General features: G+C 36.8%; 1 protein-coding gene across 1 annotated transcript in view; it reads left to right on the forward strand.

Annotated features, from left to right (window-relative positions):
* The window catches only part of LOC150091517 (uncharacterized), a 205,968-nt gene that overhangs the window by 114,497 nt on the left and 68,266 nt on the right, over window positions 1–23,205 (forward strand). Inside the window, exons 7-8 of the mRNA XM_090368744.1 lie at window positions 9,415–9,475; window positions 16,279–16,358. Of these exons, the coding sequence (XP_090224870.1) occupies window positions 9,415–9,475; window positions 16,279–16,358 (141 nt within the window). The remainder of the gene's footprint in view (window positions 1–9,414; window positions 9,476–16,278; window positions 16,359–23,205) is intronic.

Below are 23,205 nucleotides of genomic sequence, written 5' to 3' on the forward strand. Positions count from 1 at the left end.
CCTGTCTATGATTCTGCAAGAGCAAGTGCTTTGCGCTGGCTTGATCCAGTTCAGCACAGTGCCTTGAGGATTGCACTTGGGGCTTTCAGAACATCACCAGCACGTAGCCTCTACATTGACGCTCATGAGCCCCTGTTAACTATACATAGGAAAACACTGCTACTGAAGTATGCTGTCAAAATACAAAGTTGTGCCTTGCGTCCAATTCAGTCATACCTATTCAGTCCACCATTAGAAAACCTCTACAGAAATAAGCCATTCATTCATTCTGTACAACAGGTAGTAACATGCGCTCACCCACCATGGACTCTTCCTCTTCTACTGACCTGTGACACTTACCTTTGCTAGTGGGGAAAAAATATTCTTCAAGCATCAAATGTGAAACAACTTCATGCAGTTCACACTCACAGATATATTGATTTTTCTCCAATTTATACAGATGGCTCTAAATCTAACTCAAACGTTGGAGCAGCAGCAATGCTCCTAAATACCACTATTTCAGCATCTCTTCCACCTGAATTCAGTATCTTCTCAATATATGCAATTAAACTAGCCATAGAAAATCTCTGTTCTGACTGCTTATTAAAATTTGTTATTTACACTGATTCCCTCAGCTCAATTATGGCATTATATAATTCCTCAGATAAATTCCACCCTGTTCTAAATGAAATTAAAAGATTATTACTGCAGATTGAAGAGTGCTACCAACTGATCACCTTCTGCTGGATTCCAGCACATTCCGGAATTTCTGGTAATGAACTGGCTGATAAAGCTGCAAAAAATCCAACTACCTTTGATTTAACCATTATCCCTGTTCCAGCATCAGACTATCCACAAATCATTCATGGTGCATGCCTAACAGAATGAACAGCAATCTGGCACTCCCAAACAAATAATAAACTTTTTCAATTTAAACAGGATCCTAAAATTTGGTGTTCCAGTGTCCGTACATCAAGACAAGGAGAAATAGTCCTTTCAAGGGCAAGAATAGGTTCGTACTCATGAACTGAACTTATGAACATAGGTTCATAGGTTCAGTTCATACTCATTTAACTCGCCTTCATTTACCACAGTGTCCACATTGATCTATAAATTTGACTGTTAAACATTCTCATTGAACACCCATACTATAAACAAAACAGAAATACAACCCTGCTCTCATTGGTTAACCTTTGGAAACCAATAACTCTAGAGAATGTCATTGGTGACAATGCAAATATTCCTGAATTTTTTAAATTTCTGAAGCAAATTGGAGTCTTTAATCATTTCTCATTTCAGCCTTTTCTGACATTACAAGTATTTCTTATATATTCTTATTCATTTATTATTATTACAATAAATGAATACGTGCATTATAGCCAAAGCAGCTTATGTTCCATCAAAACCGCCACAACAACATTGTTTGTGCTCATAAGTGAAGATGATCACAAACATTAGCATTAGCATTAGTAGAGGCATTTGATGCAAGAAAGCAAGCTTATGCAGCACAAACCAAATAAATAAATAAATAAATAAAAAATAACCACTTCCACTTCACCCCTCTGTTCATTCAAAATACCTGTCCAGCTGAGCCTTAAACTTATTTAGGCTATCAACTTCCACGACAAGGGATGGAAGTCTATTCCAGCAACCAACCACCCGCTGGCTAAAGGCAAATTTCCTCACATCTATCCTACATCTGTCTTTCCTCAATTTGAATTTATGCCAAGGATTTCTCGTAATCTGCCTTCGCCTGCCTAATCTCCTTTGTAACTTGGTTACAGATCAACTTGTATCTATCATAGGCTTCTGTGTCACGTGTTAATTTGTATGTATCCCATGTATTTTTCTTCTCTGCCATATGTCTCATTAGTTCGTGTGACATCCACTTAGGCCTAAACCTTGAACAATATTTCTTAGTTGGTATGTAAAGCCTAGTAGCTTCCAAGATAAGTTCTTTGAATGCTTCCCATTTTGAATTTGCTGTTGGTAACATCATCAGGTGGTCCCACTGTATAGAATTTAAATACTGTCTCAGTCCATCGTAGTCGCCTTTACGAAAGCAATAACCCTTCCCTTTACCCCTAATGGTAGCTACCTCTTTGAGTAAATCCCACTTCAGCACACTGTGATCACTGCCACCTAGTGATTCATTTACCTGCAGATTCTTAATGCATGAAGAATCACTACTAATAATCAAATCAAAAGTATTACTCCCTCTAGTTGCCTCCTGAACATGCTGATGTAGAAAACAATCATCCAATAAATCCACAAAAGCCTTGCTAGTGTGTGAGTGACCAGCCCCCAAATTCCAGTCAATATCTGGGAAATTAAAATCCCCCATTATAAGACTCTCTGATTTACTGGCCCACTCTATTTCCCCGTACAGTTTCTTATTATACTCATCAGAGTCATTAGGCCTATTGCACACTCCTACTCTCAAACTGACTCGACACTGCACTGTCCAGAGATGTCCACTGGCTTCACTTCCTTGGATTTTATGTATTTCTTAACTAATAGCATAACCCCTCCTCCCTTCCTATCCTTTCTGTAGACATTGTACTCCCCAAATTCCAGTTCTGCATTCCTTATATCTGTGTGACACCACGTCTCTGAAATCCCAACAATATCTGCCTTTGATGTTTTGAGCAATGCCTCAAATTCATTAGCATTAGCATTAGTAGAGGCATTTGATGCAAGAAAGCAAGCTTATGCAGCATTAGCCAAAAAAAAAAAAAAAAAAAAAAACCACTTCCACTTCACCCCTCTGTTCATTCAAAATACCTGTCCAGCTGAGCCTTAAACTTCTTTAGGCTATCAACTTCCACGACAAGCGATGGAAGTCTGTTTCACCAACCAACCACCCGCTGGCTAAAGGCAAATTTCCGCACGTCTATCCTACATCTGTCTTTCCTCAATTTGAATTTATGCCCTCTCAGGTGATTATTCTGAGCGAGAGGAAGAATCCCATCAGCATTGAGCATGCTCAAACCATTCAAGGCTTTATACACCTCTATCAGATCACCTCGCTGGTGCCTAGTCTCCAGACACTGTAATTTGCAAAACTTAAGCCTTTCTTCGTAAGAGCACCCCTTTGTTCCTTTCACTAATCTTGTTGCCCTTCTCTGTACTCATTCCAGCAGCTCTACATCCTTCTTGAAATGAGGCCTCCAGACCTGTATACAGTACTCTAGGTGTGGCCTGACCATTGCCTTATACAAGGGAATAATCACCTTCTTACCTAGGTTTGGTGTGACATAAGCATTGGGAGGTCAAAATTGAGAGTAGGAGTGTGCTATAGGCCTAATGACTCTGATGAATATAATAAGGAACTGTACAGGGAAATAGAGGGGGGCCAGTAAATCAGAGAGTCTTATAATGGGAGATTTTAATTTCCCAGATATTGACTGGAATTTGGGGGCTGGTTACTCACACACTAGCAGGGCTTTTGTGGATTTATTGGATGATTGTTTTCTACATCAGCATGTTCGGGAGGCAACTAGAGGGAGTAATACTCTTGATTTGATTATCAGCAGTGATTCTTCATGCATTAAGAATCTGCAGATAAATGAACCACTAGGTGGCAGTGATCACAGTGTGCTGAAGTGGGATTTACTCAAAGAGGTAACTACCATTAGGGGTAAAGGGAAGGGTTATTGCTTCCGTAAAGGCGACTACGATGGACTGAGACAGTATTTAAATTCTATACAGTGGGATCAACTGATGATGTTACCAACAGCAAATTCAAAATGGGAAGCATTCAAAGAACTTATCTTGGAAGCTACTAGGCTTTACATACCAACTAAGAAATATTGTTCAAGGTTTAGGCCAAAATGGATGTCAGATGAACTAATGAGGCATATGGCAGAGAAGAAAAATGCATGGGATACTTACAAATTAACACATGACACAGAAGCCTATGATAGATACAAGTTGATATGCAACCAAGTTACAAAGGAGGTTAGGCAGGCGAAGGCAGATTACGAGAAATCCTTGGCAAGGGATGCAAAGAAAAACAGCAAAGAGTTCTTTACTTATGTAAACTCTAGAAGGAAGGGGATGAATCAGATTGGTCCACTTGATATTGATGGGTCAACTGTTGATGATCCTGCTCAGGTAGCTAACAAACTAAATGAATATTTTGCATCGACATTCACACATGAGGAGTTATTCAGCAAGGGGGATGCCAGAGGTGTATTCAACTCTAGCAGTAAGCTACAGAATCTTGAAATAACTGGGAGTAAAGTGGAGGAGAAACTGTTGAAGATAAACACAAGAAAGGCACCCGGGGTGGATGGGATCTATCCAGTTATATTAAAGGAGGCAGCAAAGGAAGTAAGCAAACCCTTAGCCATAATTATGAGAGCTTCCTTGGACTCAGGGGAGGTACCCATAGACTGGAAATGTGCAAATGTGACCCCAATTCACAAAGGAGGATCAAAGGCTGACACAAGTAATTATAGACCTGTGAGCTTAACTTCTGTTCCAGGAAAATTAATGGAGGCACTGGTTAAAGAAGCACTGCAGGATCATTTAGACAAGACTTCAGTTATAGCTCAGACACAGCATGGTTTTGTTAAGGGGAAGTCTTGCCTGACCAACTTGATTGGATACTATGATGCAGTCACAAAAGAACTGGATGCAGGGAATAACTCTGATATTATATACTTGGATCTTAGAAAGGCTTTTGATACTGTTGCACATGGAAGACTGCTACACAAATTGGAGCAGTGTGACATTGGAGGCAAATTGCTGCTATGGATAAAGGGGTGGTTGAGGGGGAGAAGACAGAGAGTGGTAATCAATGAACACTGCTCATCGTGGACTAATGTTATTAGTGGAGTCCCTCAGGGCTCAGTGTTGGGTCCATTATTGTTTTCTGTATTTATAAATGATATTGATGATGGTATATCAAGCTTAATGTCCAAGTTTGCAGAAGATACAAAGGTTGGCAGGGTTGTCAAGGACACTACTGACACTATGCTGCTGCAACAGGATCTAGAAAGGTTGAGCAGATGGGCTGAGAGGTGGCAAATGAAGTTTAACATTGACAAATGTAAAGTACTACACATGGGAAACAGCAACCCCAGAGCAACGTATCAACTCTGTGGTACTACACTGACAGTGGTAGAGAATGAAAGGGACTTGGGGGTGGTTGTGCAGGCAGATATGAAGTTCTCTGAGCAGTGCAGACGGGCTGCAAGAGTAGCTCATGGAGTATTGTCAATGATATACAGGAATGTTTCCAGCAGGGATAAGGAGGTGATTATTCCATTGTATAAGGCAATGGTCAGGCCACACCTAGAGTACTGTATACAGGTCTGGAGGCCTCATTTCAAGAGGGATGTAGAGCTGCTGGAATGAGTACAGAGAAGGCCAACAAGATTAGTGAATGGAACAAAGGGGTGCTCTTACGAAGAAAGGCTTAAGTTTTGCAAATTACAGTGTCTGGAGACTAGGCACCAGCGAGGTGATCTGATAGAGGTGTATATAGCCTTGAATGGTTTAAGCATGCTCAATGCTGATGGGATTCTTCCTCTAGCTCAGAAAAATCACCTGAGAGGGCATAAATTCAAATTGAGGAAAGACAGATGTAGGATAGACGTGCGGAAATTTGCCTTTAGCCAGCGGGTGGTTGGTTGGTGGAACAGACTTCCATCCCTTGTGGTGGAGGTTGATAGCCTAAATAAGTTTAAGGCTCAGCTGGACAGGTATTTTGAACGAACAGAGGGGTGAAGTGGAAGTGGGTTTTTTTTTTTTTTTTTTGGCTGATGCTGCATAAGCTTGCTTTCTTGCATCAAATGCCTCTACTAATGCTAATGTACTCTAGGTGTGGCCTGACCATTGCCTTATACAAGGGAATAATCACCTCCTTACCCCTGCTAGAAAAATTCCTATATATCATTGACAATACACCATGAGCTACTCTTGCAGTCCGTCTGCACTGCTCAGAGAACTTCATACCTGCCTGCACAACCACCCCCAGGTCCCTTTCATTCTCTACCACTGTCAGTGTAGTACCACAGAGGTGATACGTTGCTCTGGGGTTGCTGTTTCCCATGTGTAGTACTTTACATATTACAATGTTAAACTTCATTTGCCACCTCTCAGCCCATCTGCTCAACCTTTCCAGATCCTGTTGCAGCAGCATAGTGTCAGTAGTGTCCTTGACAACCCTGCCTACCTTTGTATCGTCTGCAAACTTGGACATTAAGCTTGATATACCATCATCAGTATCATTTATAAATACAGAAAACAATAATGGACCCAACACTGAGCCCTGAGGGACTCCACTAATAACATTAGTCCACGACGAGCAGTGGTCATTGATTACCACTCTCTGTCTTCTCCCCCTCAACCACCCCTTTATCCACAGCAGCAATTTGCCTCCAATGTCACACTGCTCCAATTTGTGTAGCAGTCTTCCATGTGCAACAGTATCAAAAGCCTTTCTAAGATCCAAGTATATAATATCAAAGTTATTCCCTGCATCCAGTTCCTTTGTGACTGCATCATAGTATCCAATCAAATTGGTCAGGCAAGGCTTCCCCTTAACAAAACCATGCTGTGTCCGAGCTATAACTGAAGTCTTGTCTAAATGATCCTGCAGTGCTTCCTTAACTAGTGCCTCCATTAATTTTCCTGGAACAGAAGCTAAACTCACTGGTCTATAATTACTTGTGTCAGCCTTTGATCCTCCTTTGTGAATTGGGGTTACATTTGCACATTTCCAGTCTATGGGTACCTCCCCTGAGTCCAAGGAAGCTCTCATAATTATGGCTAGGGGTTTGCTTACTTCCTTTGCTGCCTCCTTTAATATAACTGGATAGATCCCATCCACCCCGGGTGCCTTTCTTGTGTTTATCTTCAACAATTTCTCCTCCACTTTACTCTCAGTTATTACAAGATTCTGTAGCTTACTGCTAGAGTTGAATACACCTCTGGCTTTCCTCATGTGTGAATGTCGATGCAAAATATTCATTTAGTTTGTTAGCTACCTGAGCAGGATCATCAACAGTTGACCCATCGATATCGAGTGGACCAATCTGATTCATCTCCTTCTTTCTAGAGTTTTCATAAGTAAAGAACTCTTTGCTGTTTTTCTTTGCATCCCTTGCCAAAGATTTCTCATGATCTGCCTTCGCCTCCCTAACCTCCTTGGTAACTTGGTTACAGATCAACTTGTATCTATCATAGGCTTCTGTGTCATGTGTTAATTTGTATGTATCCCATGCATGTTTCTTCTCTGCCATATGCCTCATTAGTTCATCTGACATCCATTTAGGCCTAAACCTTGAACAATATTTCTTAGTTGGTATGTAAAGCCTAGTAGCTTCCAAAATAAGTTCTTTGAATGCTTCCCATTTTGCATTTGCTGTTGGTAACATCATCAGTTGGTCCCACTGTATAAAATTTAAATACTGTCTCAGTCCATCGTAGTGGCCTTTACGAAAGCAATAACCCTTCCCTTTACCCCTAATGGTAGTTATCTCTTTGAGTAAATCCCACTTCAGCACACTGTGATCACTGCCACCTAGTGGTTCATTTATCTGCAGATTCTTAATGCATGAAGAATCACTGCTGATAATCAAATCAAGAGTATTCCTCCCTCTAGTTGCCTCCCGAACATGCTGAAGTAGAAAACAATCATCCAATAAATCCACAAAAGCCTTGATAGTGTGTGAGTGACCAGCCCCCAAATTCCAGTCAATATCTGGGAAATTAAAATCTCCCATTATAAGACTCTCTGATTTACTGGCCCACTCTATTTCCCTGTACAGTTTCTTATTATACTCATCAGAGTCATTGGGCCTATAGCACACTCCTACTCTCAATTTTGATCTCCCAATGCTTATGTCACACCAAACTGACTCGACACTGCACTGTCCAGCGATGTCCACTGGCTTCACTTCCTTGGATTTTATGTATTTCTTAACTAATAGCATAACCCCTCCTCCCTTCCTATCCAGTCTATCTTTCTGTAGACGTTGTACTCCCCAAATTCCAGTTCTGCATTCCTTATATCTGTGTGACACCACGCCTCTGATATCCCAACAATATCTGCCTTTGATGTTTTGAGCAATACCTCAAATTCATCAAATTTATTTACTAAACTCCTAGCATTGGTGTACACGTAACTATACATGCACTTATTTCTATTCTTAGCTACCCTAACACAACCCATGTGTTTACTTGTACCGCAATGACTCCCATCAGTCTCTGAAATATCCTGCATCTTGTTTTTCAGGCTTCTGCTCATTCCAATTGAAACAGTGCAAGAATCTCTTTCACCTCTGCCAGTGGCTACTGTTAATCTATTCGTCTTTGTCTCCCCCCAAGCTAGCAGTTTTCCGACCCACCTAACACTGCCTCGATAGCATCAGCAAATATTCTTGCACCCTTTCTATTTAAGTGTATCCTATCCCTGTAGAAGCAATCTCTCCTGTTAACAAGTACAGTCCAGGCTGAAAAAAATTCTACCCCTTGAGCCTTGCACAATCTTTCCAGGGCTGAATTGATCGACAAGGCTCTCATCATATACTCCCTCCTATCGTGTCTGGGCAGAATTGCAGACACTTTCAAATTCAACCCTATTTCACGGCTTGTTTTCAACAGTGACCTGTACTTGTTAAGCAATTCTGCCAGTCTCCTACTCTTGATTTCATTAGTGCCAACGTGTACAACTATATCACCTTTTGTGCCCTTAAAAGATGATATCTGCTCTACAACGTCATCAACCTTTGCCCCTGGCAGACATACCCTGGTCCTGTTCCACCTATCCTTTTTACAAAGCAAATTTATTTTCATCAAATTTATTTACTAAACTCCTAGCATTGGTGTACACGCAAGTACTGTTCTTTTTCTTAGCTTCCCTAACACAACCTATGTGTTTATTTGTACCCCAATGATTCCCAGCAGTCTCTGAAATATCCTGCATCTTATTTTCCAGGCTGCGGCTCATTCCAATAGAAGCAGTGCAAGAATCACTTTCACCTCTGCCAGTGGCTACTGTTAATCTATTAGTCCTTGTACCCCCCCAATCTAGCAGTTTTCCGACCCACCTAACACTGCCTCAATAGCATCAGCAAACATTCTTGCACCCTTTCTATTGAAGTGTATCCCATCCCTGTAGAAGCACATAAGTGAAGATGATCATAAGTGAGGCACAAACTTGGCTGAGGCACACCACATTCCCAATTTGAACGACAGTTTAGTGGAACTGTTATTTTAAGCCTGAGAAAAAGAAGTCAAATTAAGTTATAAAAATATATAAGAACATAGTTCCACTATTCTACATGAATTTGTATCCCAATATACATCATAACACTTTTGATGTATTTGTACACATAAGGAAGCACATATATTTCATATATATTTACCATCTTAGAATATATATTATATAAAATAAAAATAAAATAAAATTTATTTGGACAGATATCAAGAATGTGATTTACTATCTAAGCCTCCTCTGTGGTTGCTGTTGGATCAAATACAGGTATGTATAATTTTTAGTACATTCATTTTAAACATGAAATTTAATAAATAACTATACTATGTTTCATTGCCCTAAGGAAGCTAATGAAGTAGTTTCCATATAAAAAAAGTCTCTCCTGTTTATCTCTGCATTCTTTGATAAAGACTTCTCATAGTCTGCCTTAGTTTGTTTAACACCCTTCATGATTTGATTGCAGACTGTTTTATTCTTACTGTAGATTTTTGTATCCCCTTTTAATTTTTGTGTGTCCCATATATTTTTATTCTTTGCCACTAGTCTCTTCAGTTCATCTGACATCCATTTAAGTGTTAAGCCTTAAATGGTATCTCTTAATTGGTATAAAAAGCACAGTAGCTTCTACGATTACTTTCCTGAATGTTTCACATTTTGAATTTGCTGTTGGTAATGCCATCAGTTTGGTCCCACTGTATAGAATTTAAAAATGATCTGAGACCACTATAGTCACCTTTATAAAAGCAAAAGCCATTTTCTTTGCTCTTGATGGAAGTTACATCTTTAAATAAATCCCCTTTTTAAGCAATATACTGTGATTACTGCCACCTAGTGGTTCTTTTATGTGCAGATTCTTAATGCATGAAGAGTCACTGCTGATAATCAGATCAAGAGTATTGCTTCATAGGAGAACTGCTGAGGGTAGTTCTACGAATCAGGATTATGTTATGTGCTCTATTTGTTCCCTGTTTGCGAAGCTACCTTTAGCTGGACATGCTGCTTTTGGCAAATAATAATAAAAAAATAATAATAATAATTTTTAAATCATATACTTAGATTTCAGTAAAGTTTTTGGCACTATTCTGTGTGAAAGACTGCTGTACAAAGTAGAGGAGTGTGGTATTAGAGGCAAGTTAGTGTTATGGATAGTGGGATGGTTGGGTGGTAGAAGAGAGTGTGATTATAAATGGGCACTGCTTTTTATGCACTAATGTTATTAGTAGTGGCCCCCAGTGTTCAGTGCTGATCCCTATATTGTTTTAAATATTTATCAACAATATTAATGAAGGCATATCAACTTAATTGCTTATGTTTTCAGATGCTACAATGATTGGCAGGGTGGTTAATAACAAGAATCAAGGTGTACTGCTGCAACAAGACCTAGAGAAATTCAGCAGGTGGGGTGGGCTGTGAAGTGGAAATTGAGGTTTAACATTGATAAATGCAAGGTAACGCATTTGGATATCAGTAATCCCAGATTAATATACCAACTATACTGCACTACACTCAGCATAGTGGAAAATAGAACAGATCTTGGGATAATTATGTAGTCAGATATGAAGTTCTCTGAGCAGCGCAGATGGCCTGCTAGGATAGCTCACAGGGTTTTGTCAATGATATATAGAAATTTTGCCAGCAAGGAGAAGGAAGTGATTATGCCATTATATACTGCAATGGTTAGGCTACATCTTAAGTACTGCATATAGGTCTGGTAGCCTCATTTTAGGAAGGATGTGGATCTGGTGGAATGGGAAGAATACCAGTAGGATACTCTTACCATGAATGAATGTAGTTTTGCAAATTTCTGTGCTTGTAAAGTAGGCACCAGTAATAAGACCTGATTGAGGTGTTCAAGGCTTTAAATAGTAGATTGAGTAAGCTGAATGTTAATGGTATCCTTACTCTTTCTCAGAGAACACATATAAGGGGATATAAACTTAAAATGAAACAGTATGGCTGCAGGATAGATGTATAAAAATTTGCCTTTAGCCAGGGAGTAATTGGTTGTTGGAACAAACTGCCATCTGGGGTTTTGGAAGTGGGTAGTTTGAATATATTTAAGGAAGAATTAGACAAATTGTTACAGGCAATGGATAGATGAGTTAGGTTGTTTTTTTTTTTTTTTTTTTTTTTGCTGATGCTATATAAGCTTTCTTCCTTGCACCCTTTGCAACTACTAATACTAATTTCATATAAATGGGGTAATCTTAAAACTAGAAAACCTTTCTCTGCAGCCATTGTATCAAATGTGTATAACTTAATCAAAGCAGTATTTCTTCTAACCAAGTTTAAAAGTTAAATTTTTCTTAATTATTTGCAGCAGAGTTTATTGTTCCTAGACAACCAGTCCATTATTTTCTGTTTTCTACTTGATGATTTTTGAGGGTTGTTTAGCTGAACATAATGGTAAGGCATATTGACAGTTATTATAACAGCATTTTTCTAGCAGTTTATGTGAAAGTTTCTTGGTTACTAATTTTTTAAGATAAATGAGTTTATATGGCCATATAATCTCTCATAGCAGCATTTGCATTATAGATCGAATTAGGAATAAACCTCCCTCCGTGTGCGCACAGTGACTGGCACACACACACACACACACACACACGCGCGTGCACACACACACACACCAAGTCTCCCAGTCTCATTTCCCCAATTCATTGATTCTCAAAATACATCTTCCACATATAAAATAAAAGTAACTGTTGATCCAGGATTCACCAATGTAAACAATGTCTCTTTTCGGTTTTTTTTCCATTTCATTTCCTGTAAACATTTTATTGTCTAAAGTGTGATGTCATTTCTTTACATTAAAACTTTTATTCTGTTCTGAAGTTTTTTGAAGAAAATATTTTCCCATCTCATGAAATAGTGTTCTTAAATTTTCTATTTTCCAAATAAAATTTATTTATTTTTTTAATACTTGGATTTGTTTAGATAAAGTTGATACTTCCTTTTTATCATAAATATAAAAATCAGATTAGTCATCTTATGACATTGCAATAATATTGGTCCAGAGAATAACTTGTATAAGTTTTTTTTACATTTCTTAGATGATAAGAAAACTTGGAGAAGGTTTACTTTTGGCTTGACTTCAAATCCTTTTTATGAATCAGTCTGAAAATCCTGTTTGTCCCTCTGGCACACTCTGTTGCTTGCTTGATTCTTATAGTCAGTTTATTATTTAATACATAATGTGCATCAATCATCGTGATGCTCAAATAGCACCCCCCACCCAACAGTAAAAGGTTACCCAAAGCTTACTAATGCATTTAAATTATCAGACAACAATCTCCACCATTTTTATTCTTGTGGAAGAAACCAATGCTAAATTATTATGCATAAAATTAACATCAATAAATCTAGGAAAGCATTTCTTCCCCATTATAAAATATATTAATGTAGCTAAAATATATTTTATAAAAAAATATTTTGTAAACCGGGAATTTAAAATGTCCTTTTTCCATTGGCTCTTAACCTTGCCATTTTTTTTTTTTTTTTATAAGATGTTAAATAATGTTTCATACAGTTTTCTTACCTTTGCAATGTATAGATTTTCCTCTTTTTCTCTTTGATACAGATACCAGTTCCATTTTTATATGGTGCACTATGGCCATAGTTGCCGATGCACCTAATAAATCCCCAAACAAACAAACAAACAAACCATTTTTACATTTTTATAACATGTGTAGCCATGTGAGTACAGTAATACATAAGACTAAGTTTAAGTATTGTGCTATGACATGACTCCTGCTACACAAATGAAATATTCCTAGCACATTGCCTGCCAGTGAGGTGACTTAACTAATGTGGGTGAACAGTATATGCATTTTTCCCATCAAATGGCAAGGTTAATCGCCAATGGAAAAAAGACATTTTAAATTCCCAGTTTACAAAATATTTTTTTTATAAAATATATTTTAGCTACATTAATATATTTTATAATGGGGAAGAAATGCTTTCCTAGATTTATTAATGTTAATTTTATGCATAATAATTTAGCATTGGTTTCTTCCACAAGAATAATTTAAATGCATTAGTAAGCTTTGGGTAACCTTTGGATGGGGAGGTGCTATTTGAGCATCATGATGATTGATGCACATTACATCATCAAATCATGCATTGACGATCATGATGTTTAGTAATATTTTCCTATTGGATAAACTTTTACCCAATAGTAAAAGATTAAAAGTGATGTTGACTGGTGCCAATGGTGTTTGAGAGAGAGAGAGAGAGAGAGAGAGAGAGAGAGAGAGAGAGAGAGAGAGAGCACGCACATGGGATTATCACTAACACAACAGCATAGTTTACGTGGTAATACAATGAAATGCTACAATATCAAAAGGGAAGAATGTTAATTGTGGAGTAGAATAGAACAGCTGTGTTCAGTATAAAATGTTTTATCATAGTGAAGTGAAGTTTGATATTTGGTTATTAAGTATGGGATTAACATTTTTGAGTTAGTATTTCTATGTTTTTGTTGCCATTTTGATGAGGATATGTAGTGTAATTTTCTTTATTGCAAGTATTTTGAAGTTATTTGGATTGTTTGGCTGATGTGTTCCCAGCATTCAAACTTAAATTATAAAATTATAGATTTTTTTTCTCTCTGTTAATTTTCTTCCCTCCCTCTCATAATCAAGTGTAACAATGTTTATATTTTCACTATTTGGATTTCTTTGGGAACATCTTTCAGCAATTTAATAATCTTCAAAACTAATGAAATTCATGCTGAATTCTTTATTAGTGATGAGCACAGTACCAAATCCAAAAAATAATCTGAAATAATGTAGTACTGACTAAGCTAGGGAAGTTGTTGCTTCCCTAGCTTCCCTTTATACATTATAAAGTGCATGAATTTACAAGTAGTGTAAATTCATGCACTTTATGATATTCTTCTATTCTTGCATTCCTCTCCTTCTATAACTGTGTTATAGTATAAACAAACAGTTGGTTTACCATTTTATCACACTTAGCAATGAAATTTGTATCACTTATTTCCTAACAATGCCTCTAAAATCATAGCTCATGAGTATTCTTTTAAACTTGGCTGCTATTCAAGTGATGTTGGTATTAGTAGTGGCAAATGATGCAAGCAAGCTTATACAGCATCAGTCATAAAATAAAAAAAAACTTCCCATACATCACATGTCCATCTCTAATAGTTTGTCACGTTCTGTCTTGAATTTATTAGCATAAAGCATGTTTTAGTGTTGTTTTGTTTTTTAGCATGTTATGTTTAACAAAGCTTTCTCTGTAATACTTGAATATAACAGAACTTTCTTGTAGGTGTATGAATAAGTAATTTCCCCCTTTTTTTTTTGATACATTTGTGTGATTGATTGCAAATTCATGAATATTTGAGACTTGTGAATGCAATAAACAGTATTGTGCAGTGTTTATGCTTTGTGTGATTAGGCCTAAAGCTATGCAATATCCATAAATGGTATGTAATAACCATCAATTAATCAAAATAAAAAATTTAATAGCTTCTACAAATGAATGTAAATCTGAAACTCTAAAACTAGCTGCATTTTAATTACAGAATTCACAAAGTAAATGTAACATTAATTAATTTCTTGTGTTATTACTTCTACTAAGTACTTAATATAACTTATATTATGGAAACTTTATTCAAAGTTAATTTTGCCTACATTTTTATTGCATGAATCCATTATACATTATCATAACCATTCTTGAATATGTTTGATTTCATGATATTGGCCTTGAGTTTTGCATCTACAAAGATAAATCCCATATCATTTGAAGGTCTTGACTGGGAATTGAGTTTATAAAATATAACCAGAATTCAATGTGTTAATTTTTAAGTAAAAATTTAAGTAATTGATGTATTTTCACAAATTGACAAACTAACATCGTATATCACAATGTAAGTGTAACTATAACAGTTGAACAAGTAGTGTAAAAGATAAAAGAGTTTAATATATGTTTTTATTATTTTGGGTGATCAAATCCAGACGTAAGTATTCATTCCCCTCTCCTCCTGCCCCCAACTATTCCTTGATATGTTTGACAGAAAAATTGAACAAAGTGATATAAATGAAAAAAAAAAAACACCTCACTAAGAAGGGAATTTATGGATTAAATAAACTATCCTTTGAATTGAACATTAAAAACTGGAAGTATCTTATTTTTTACCTTTAAATACCAACCTCTGCTGCATTCTGAAATTTATTTGGATCACAATATTTTACCTATAGTTAAAGTACCATTACTTTAACTATAGGTAAAAATGTTACATTTTTACCTATAGTAAGTAATTAGTTTTGCATACATATTGCAGAATTATACTAAATGTGTAATCATACAGTAATACTAATTCTTAACACTTATAACATGTTTTTTCAATATCTTTTAATTCAGTGGACTTTTCAAAAAAATTTATTAAATATTTATTAAAAAATTTTAAATCATCACAAGGCTTTAAATCATTATCACTTAAATCTTACCCATCTGTATGCTTGCTTAGGTCAGCTTATTACTGACACTCTCAACATAAGAGACTTATTAGCTGCCTTCTATTATGGGTAAATGAAAGATAATACTCTTTTGTTTAAAATAATATTGCTCTTCCTTCTTGTCCTCCTCCTCAACATTCACTACCTTCTGTATAAAAATATATATAAACTGAGTCTGTATTTCTTTAGCTAAATTTAACTCCCCAGAAATTTAGATAGAAAACTAAATTAAATTTGGTTTTCAATCTAAATTAATTTTTAAATCTTTTGCTTTCTGAATATTTTAATTAGTTTTGTGAGTTATTAGATATCCACTTTATTCTTCACCACTGACTACTTTCTTACATTCTTTAAGCTTGCCAAGTCTCGTGCTGGTAATTGACTTAAAACTTGCACATCACCCCAAAATTTGATTAAGTTGATTAAACGTAGCAGAACATATTTCAAATGTTAACAAGCCAAATCACCTTATAGAAGCAATACAGCAAAATTATCCTCATTATGGTTGTGCCCTTTAAAGTTTTTGCTTTACAAAAAATTTACAACAAAGAGAAATAAGAGAAGCTAAGAAAAGAAATTTTATACTTCTAGGACCCTATGAATTTTGGAGCAATATTGAGATCAGCTTATTACTTTGGAGTTGATGAAATTTTTGCAACTAAAGCAAACAGGTATGTAGACAAACTGGAAATTGTTTTCTTATAAATTTATTAGGTCTTACATTGTTAATATGTATCTAGTAATTATAAAGAAATTAAAAAACTTGGATTTGAATATACTATAATGATTAGTCGCCAGGTCAGTGTTCTGCAACTGCAAATGTGTGGTACTACTATGAGGTTACAGGTATGCAGCAAGCCTTTTTAATAATGAGAGGGGGAAAATGCCTTCATTTATAGAAATGGGTTAGCATTGCACCATTCCATATATACACAATTTATACACGATGGTGTATATAGAATATAATCTGATAGAATCAGTATAGAAACTAATGTATACAGTATATACACTATTACAGTGTGCTTTTATTATGAATGTAGTGTTCATGACTGCCTCAGTTTTCCATCTCTGAAAAACATGCAAGAGCATTGTACAGGAAGCATTTTCACATTGGTTATGCTTGCATTTAATTGTCTTATTTCTAGATTAATACACAGCCTTATATATGCTCAAATAATTATATTATTATTTTATACTATAATTTTGAGAATTACATTATTATTTTATTTGATATTATTTTATTATTTGTCATTTTTATTTTATTTATTTGTATAAAGTCTTCCATGGCAGTATAGTCTGCATGATACATTGCCTCTTACCACTTGCTCAGAGATGTCTGATTTTGAGTCCCCTATGTGACTGGAGGAATTCTTTAGGTCTCTTCAATCAGGGCTGTAGTTAGCTAGTCTGAATTAGAGAGTAGAGGGATTTTTGTTCCATGGATTATCCTGAGTTTTTCTGCTGCAGCATGCAGAGAAGTCTATGAAAGGAAGCAGAATTGCTTCCCTACCTACAACTGTCGTTGTGCAATAATTATCAATTTATAAACAATGACCCTTTGAATATCAGTCCCATACAATTTTGTTCTCCTGGTTTCACACAGTTATTTTTCACTTGGTCCTGTTCTTGCAAAATCCTAGATCCAACCATGTATATATTAATATGTGATCATTATTCTTATTTATATTAGTATACTTTATTGCAGAACTGCCTTCTTTCTTAAACAGTTGTTTATTGCTATACAGGGTGTTTCAGTTAAACGTTTCAGAACTTCTAAGAGGGGTAGGGTACATCCTGACAACTCGAAATCATATAGCAATGTGGGGTCGGAAATGCTATCCTGAAGCGGTGTTGTACACAGAAGCACCATAAAGAAAAGAGACCGTAAGTGAGAAATCGTTTTAATAATACATGAAAAGAAGCAAAAGGTACATGGATTAAAGTAAGTGTTCGAAGTTTCTTCCACGGGCTACAATGCACGCCTCACATCTCCGACGCATGGACATCCGAACATTCTAGAATACTCCAGGCGAATTTCGAATTTCTTCGGCAGCTACTGCGATTCTTGCAACCAGCTCCTCAGCATTGTCAACAGGGGTATCATAAACTAGCGATTTCATATGACCCCCGAAATAAAAATCAAGACATGATAGGTCGGGTGACCGAGCAGGCCAACGCACGGGACCACCACGTCTGATCCACTGTTGACCAAATGTGACATCCAGGTAGTTACGAACATCTCTGCTATAATGGGCAGGGGCTCCATCGTGTTGGAACCACATTGTCTGTTGCATCGATGCAGAAATCTGTTCATCTCTCAAAAGTTGTGGCAATACTTGCTGCAGAAAGATCAAGTAGATAGGTCCGGTTAGACGACACGGTAACAGGTAAGGTCCGATGAGGTTATCTCCCATAATACCGGCCCATACATTGACCGAAAATCGAATCTGTGCTGCACGACGGCGTATTACATGCGGGTTCTCGACCGCCCAGATATGGTCGTTATGCATGTTGAAAATTCCTTCCCTTGTGAAGGATGCCTCATCGGAAAACAACACTTCAGCAGGAAAAAGGGGATTTGTAGCACATTTTCCAAGGTACCACTGTGCGAAAGCAATACGAGGTGCATAATCCTCGGTTGCTGTGTCTGAACACGCTGCCTGGAGTATTCCAGAATGTTCGGATGTCCATGCGTCGGAGATGTGAGGCGTGCATTGTAGCCCGTGGAAGAAACTTCGAACATTTACTTTAATCCATGTACCTTTTGCTTCTTTTCATGTATTATTAAAACAATTTCTCACTTACGGTCTCTTTTCTTTATGGTGCTTCTGTGTACAACACCGCTTTAGGAAAGCATTTCTGACCCCACATTGCTATATGATTTCGAGTTGTCAGGATGTACCCTACCCCTCTTAGAAGTTCTGAAACGTTTAACCGAAACACCCTGTATATATATATATATATTTGTGACTCGCTGTGCATGATTTTTCAGTTTCCTTTCTGAAACAGAGCTTTGGAAAGCTGGGTGTATCAGCAAATGGGCAGGTTTTTTTAGTAAATAGGTGAAGAATAAAGTGCACATGTGTTTAGATCGTAGCTCATTATGAAACTTGTAGTTGTGAATGATAACATATTTTTCACTTTGTTATATAGTAGATAGCACCATGTGCAAATTAAATCAACCTCTTATAATCTGTATGGCCATCGCAGCAAGGGGAGTTTAAAACTTCATTAAAATTAGTTTATTTCAGCAGATATAATAGCACAATGGTTAACAATTTTTTTTAGCATTTATTTTTGGCATCATACAGACTCAGTCTCATAATATGAATATCTGTGCCTGTGTACATTACCTCAGGGCCAAAGCCAGCCTACAAGTTAACCTAACAGTTAATTAAATGCCTTTTCTGAATTTGGCCTGAGTATAAACAGAATGTATACGATATCAAAATTATTTTTGGCATTCAGTTCCTTTGTGACCACATCATAGTAACTAATCAAATTGGCCAGACAAGACTTACCCTTAACAAACCCATGCTATATCTGAACTATTTCTGCTGTCTTGTCTAGATGATCCTGCAATTATTCTTTAACCAGTGGCTCCATTATTTTCCCCGGGAATAGAAGTTAAACTTCTTTTTTTTTTTTTTGGTTGTTGTTGGCACTCGGATTCTGTGGCCATAATGCACCTCCCAAAGTTTTTGCATTTTACTCTGATCCAAGCCCGAGGCGGTATTCAAACCCGCGATCTTTAGATTGCCAGGCAGGCACTTTACCCACCTGGCTAGCCCGGTCGGCATAAGTTAAACTAACAGGTCTATAATTATTTTTCACCCTTTGAACCCCCTTTGTGAATTGGTGATACATTTCCACACCTCCAGTCCATGGACACCTCCCCTGAGTCCCAGGAAGCTCTCATAATTATGGCTAAGGGTTTGCTTACTTCCTTTGTTTCCTCCTGTAATATAACTGGATAGATCCGGTTTACCCCAGGTGCCTTCCTTATGTCTAAATTCAACAATTTCTCCTCCGCTTTGCTCTCAGTTATCACAAAATCACTTAGCTCCCGGTTAGCGTTTGATAAACTTCTGTCAATCCCTCATTGAATGACTCCTCATGTGTGAATGTAGATGCAAAATATTCATTCAGTTTATCAGCTACCTGAGCATGTTCATCAATAATCAACCCATCTGTGTTAAGTGGTCCAATCTGATTCATCCCTTTCCTTCTAGAGTTTACATAATTAAAGAAATCTTTGTTGTTTGCAGGTCTCCATAGCCGAGTGGTCAGGAGCGGGAGTGCAGTAGCACACGCTCTTTGAGTAGACCGGGGTTCAAGCCCCTGACTGCTGAATACGGTTGATCTGCCAACCCGCACTGGACCAGCGTGGCAGATTATGGTCCGTTTCCCTCAGCATGAATTGTTGAGGAGGCTTCCATCCTGCAGTAGGTTGATAATGGCTACACTTTACTTTTTTTTTTTTATAAACAGAACACTTAATACCATATCCCCACAGTTTGAGAACCACTGCACAACTAAAATATCTGAATCTACATGGTCATAGTGAAGTTGCCTTTTCTTTGGCGGCAAAACAATCATGTGCTCATAATGAATCTCTTCAGCACACAGCTTATGTATTGCATATATGCCTGAGTAGCTACTTTATTAGATACACTTACCCACTGCTTTTTTTGTAAAAAAATAGGTACCGGTACTCATTCTTTGCTATCAGGAAAAATTGAAAATTAAAAGGATATGAAAAGTACTGTAAATTTTTTTTTTCCTGATATTGTTATTTTTGTAGTAATGTTTTTGGAATAAGAACAACAAATTTACTATATTAATACAGTTTATTAAGTATAAATTAATTATTCAAGTATATATAGAAAAATATGTAAAATGTGAATAAAATAAGTAAATAAATCGATCAACTACTGAATGACGGGCACTCAGGATGACACGAATGGTCATTAGTGTAGTATCTCAAATAGAGATTTTGAAGGTAACTGAAAAAAGTTTTTAGTATCCCAGCTTGGCCTAAAACTTAGGAAATAATGAAAACCTCTATTTGAGTCTTTCCAGTTGTTGTGAATGCCAAGAGTGGGAGAAGCGACTCAGACTTCTTCCTGGAGAAACGATTAAAGTCTCGGGGGAGAAGCGACTGGCAGGTGAGAGCCGTGCAAGACTCCGCGCAGGCACCTCTCCACCACCACCGCCTCAACGTTGGCTCTCTGAGTATCTCCTTGCCGGGACAACTCCAGTTTTGAAAATTGTTAAAAATACTTCTGGTTGCAAAATTTATAAATGACCTTTATATAATTATTAACTAACTACAGTAAACCCCCACTATTCGCGGGGATTACGTTCCTGAGAAATGCCGCGAATACAGTCAGTCCTTGTATAACACATGTTTACACTACACGAATTCGATCGTACACGATTTATAAATAGGGGAACGATATTTTATATAACACGAACCAAATTCGCTTATGCACGATTCGCCTTTGTGTTTACAAGAAATGGCAGTCGAACGTGGAATCACCCCAACCGAATGCAGCATGATAGGAATGAAGAGAAGATTCTGAAAATGTATTTATGTATTTTATATCAGTGAAGGGGAAACACATTTCACCATAATAACGTAAAAACCAACACAATTCCAGCTATCGGTATAATCGCAACTGCAATTAGATTGAGTTTACTACCAACAGATTCCACTAGCAGAAACGCAACTGGAAATTGTTTTTATTGTTTTATGGTAGTAACCCCTAGAAATGTGCTTTAGTAAAAATGTGAGGTGTTAATAGTGTATCTCTGCCTTTATGGTGTTGTTTATTCAATTCTACACGCACCAGCTTTGTTTATGTGTGTGCCTCCTCATTTTGTAATAATTGTGCTTTATTCCCTAAAAATGAGTAAAATACTTAAAAGGTGTGAAAAGGAAGTGTCCTGGTGAAGACACTGCAGATTCAGAGAGAAAAAGAAAAGCAATATCGATAAACAGAGGCGGACTGGATCAAAAATTCTTACCAGGGAAAATTTGTAGTGGCCTCATACTAGCGTTTATGGCCAAAATCACATCGGCCACCAGGGTTTCCCCGGTAAGGCTTATGGCCAGTCCGCCTCTGTCGATAGAGAAAAAATATGAAATTGTGAAACGCTTTGAGCAAAATGAAAGACCATGTGATATTGCATGTGCTACAGATCTAAATGAGGCAACGCCGAGAATTCCAAAGAATGCAGAGAAAATAAAAACAACTTTGATAGCGGGAACAACTCGAAGTGTAATTAAAATCCATTAGATTAAGACACAGAGAATTGGAAGAGATGGAAGGGCTGTCATCTGTTTGGATAGAAAACAAAAAACAAGTTTGCTTACGATAGAAGCAAAAGCATTAGCAATATTTTATTACGTAATAGTCATAATAAAATACGTAAGTATTTTATTACGATTATTTATTGTGTTTGGTAATGTTTTGGTTTTGGTTTGTGTGTTCAATCGTGGGTGGCCGGCACCTAACCCTATTTTTCCCATAGGGCCTGTTGTTTATACTGCACGATTTTGTATTGCATGAGGGTTTCTAGGAACACAACTATCGTGCTATACGAGGACTGACTGTACTGAGTTATGGCTCCCATAGTAATAAAGGGGTTCCGTTCCAAAGTATGAAATATATAAGAAAAACTAGTCTAAAATTGTCTATGTATGTATTATATGTACCTTCATAATATGACTATGTACATAGACAGTACATAGCGAAATGCAAGCATATGGCTTCGAAATGAAAATAAGAAACAATTTAATATTAAATGTAATATTTATTAGAAATTTCAAACAAATCTTTCAAACCAGCGCCTTTGCTAGCTAAAAAACTTATCCCGACAATGCTATCACCAGTTTCGCTAAAGTGTTGATAAAGGAGTTTTGCCTTTTCATGAATGATGAGTGAACTTAACGGAATTTTATTTTGAGTTCGGTCTTCTATCCACAGATTTAAAGCCTTTACCATTTTTTCTAATTTAACATCACGAGTTACAGAGCAAATTTTTGAAGCAATTAGTGCATTTTCACGGACACTACAGCGGATTTTTTCTTCCGATTTCTTGATTGATCATACCGTTGACTCATTGATTTTATGTTTTGCCACTGAGGAGACACTTTAACCATTAGAAATTTTGTCTAATAACTCAAATTTATTCACTAATGTCATCGCCTTCTTTGATCTTTTCACATTTCCCTTGTTATTCGTCGATATATTTTTGTACGGGTTAGAAAGAACTTGTCCACAATAAGTGACTTTCTTCCGCTAACACACTCGAAAAAGTCTGTTTTACACTGAAAAACGGTAGATTTATCACTTTTGTAAGCATATCAATTTATAAATTGATAAATATATTCAATTTATAAACATATAAATTAAAAGCAAATGACGAAACCTTCTATGACAAGCGCATAACACATACTAAACAAGGATTAACTAGAAACATCCACGCTCGCGATTTTGTCAATCATCTCCC

This window comes from Mastigoproctus giganteus, chromosome 1 (assembly GCF_048544385.1).
Source record: "Mastigoproctus giganteus isolate SK-2022 chromosome 1, ASM4854438v1, whole genome shotgun sequence".
Taxonomy (NCBI): Eukaryota; Metazoa; Arthropoda; class Arachnida; order Uropygi; family Thelyphonidae; genus Mastigoproctus; species Mastigoproctus giganteus.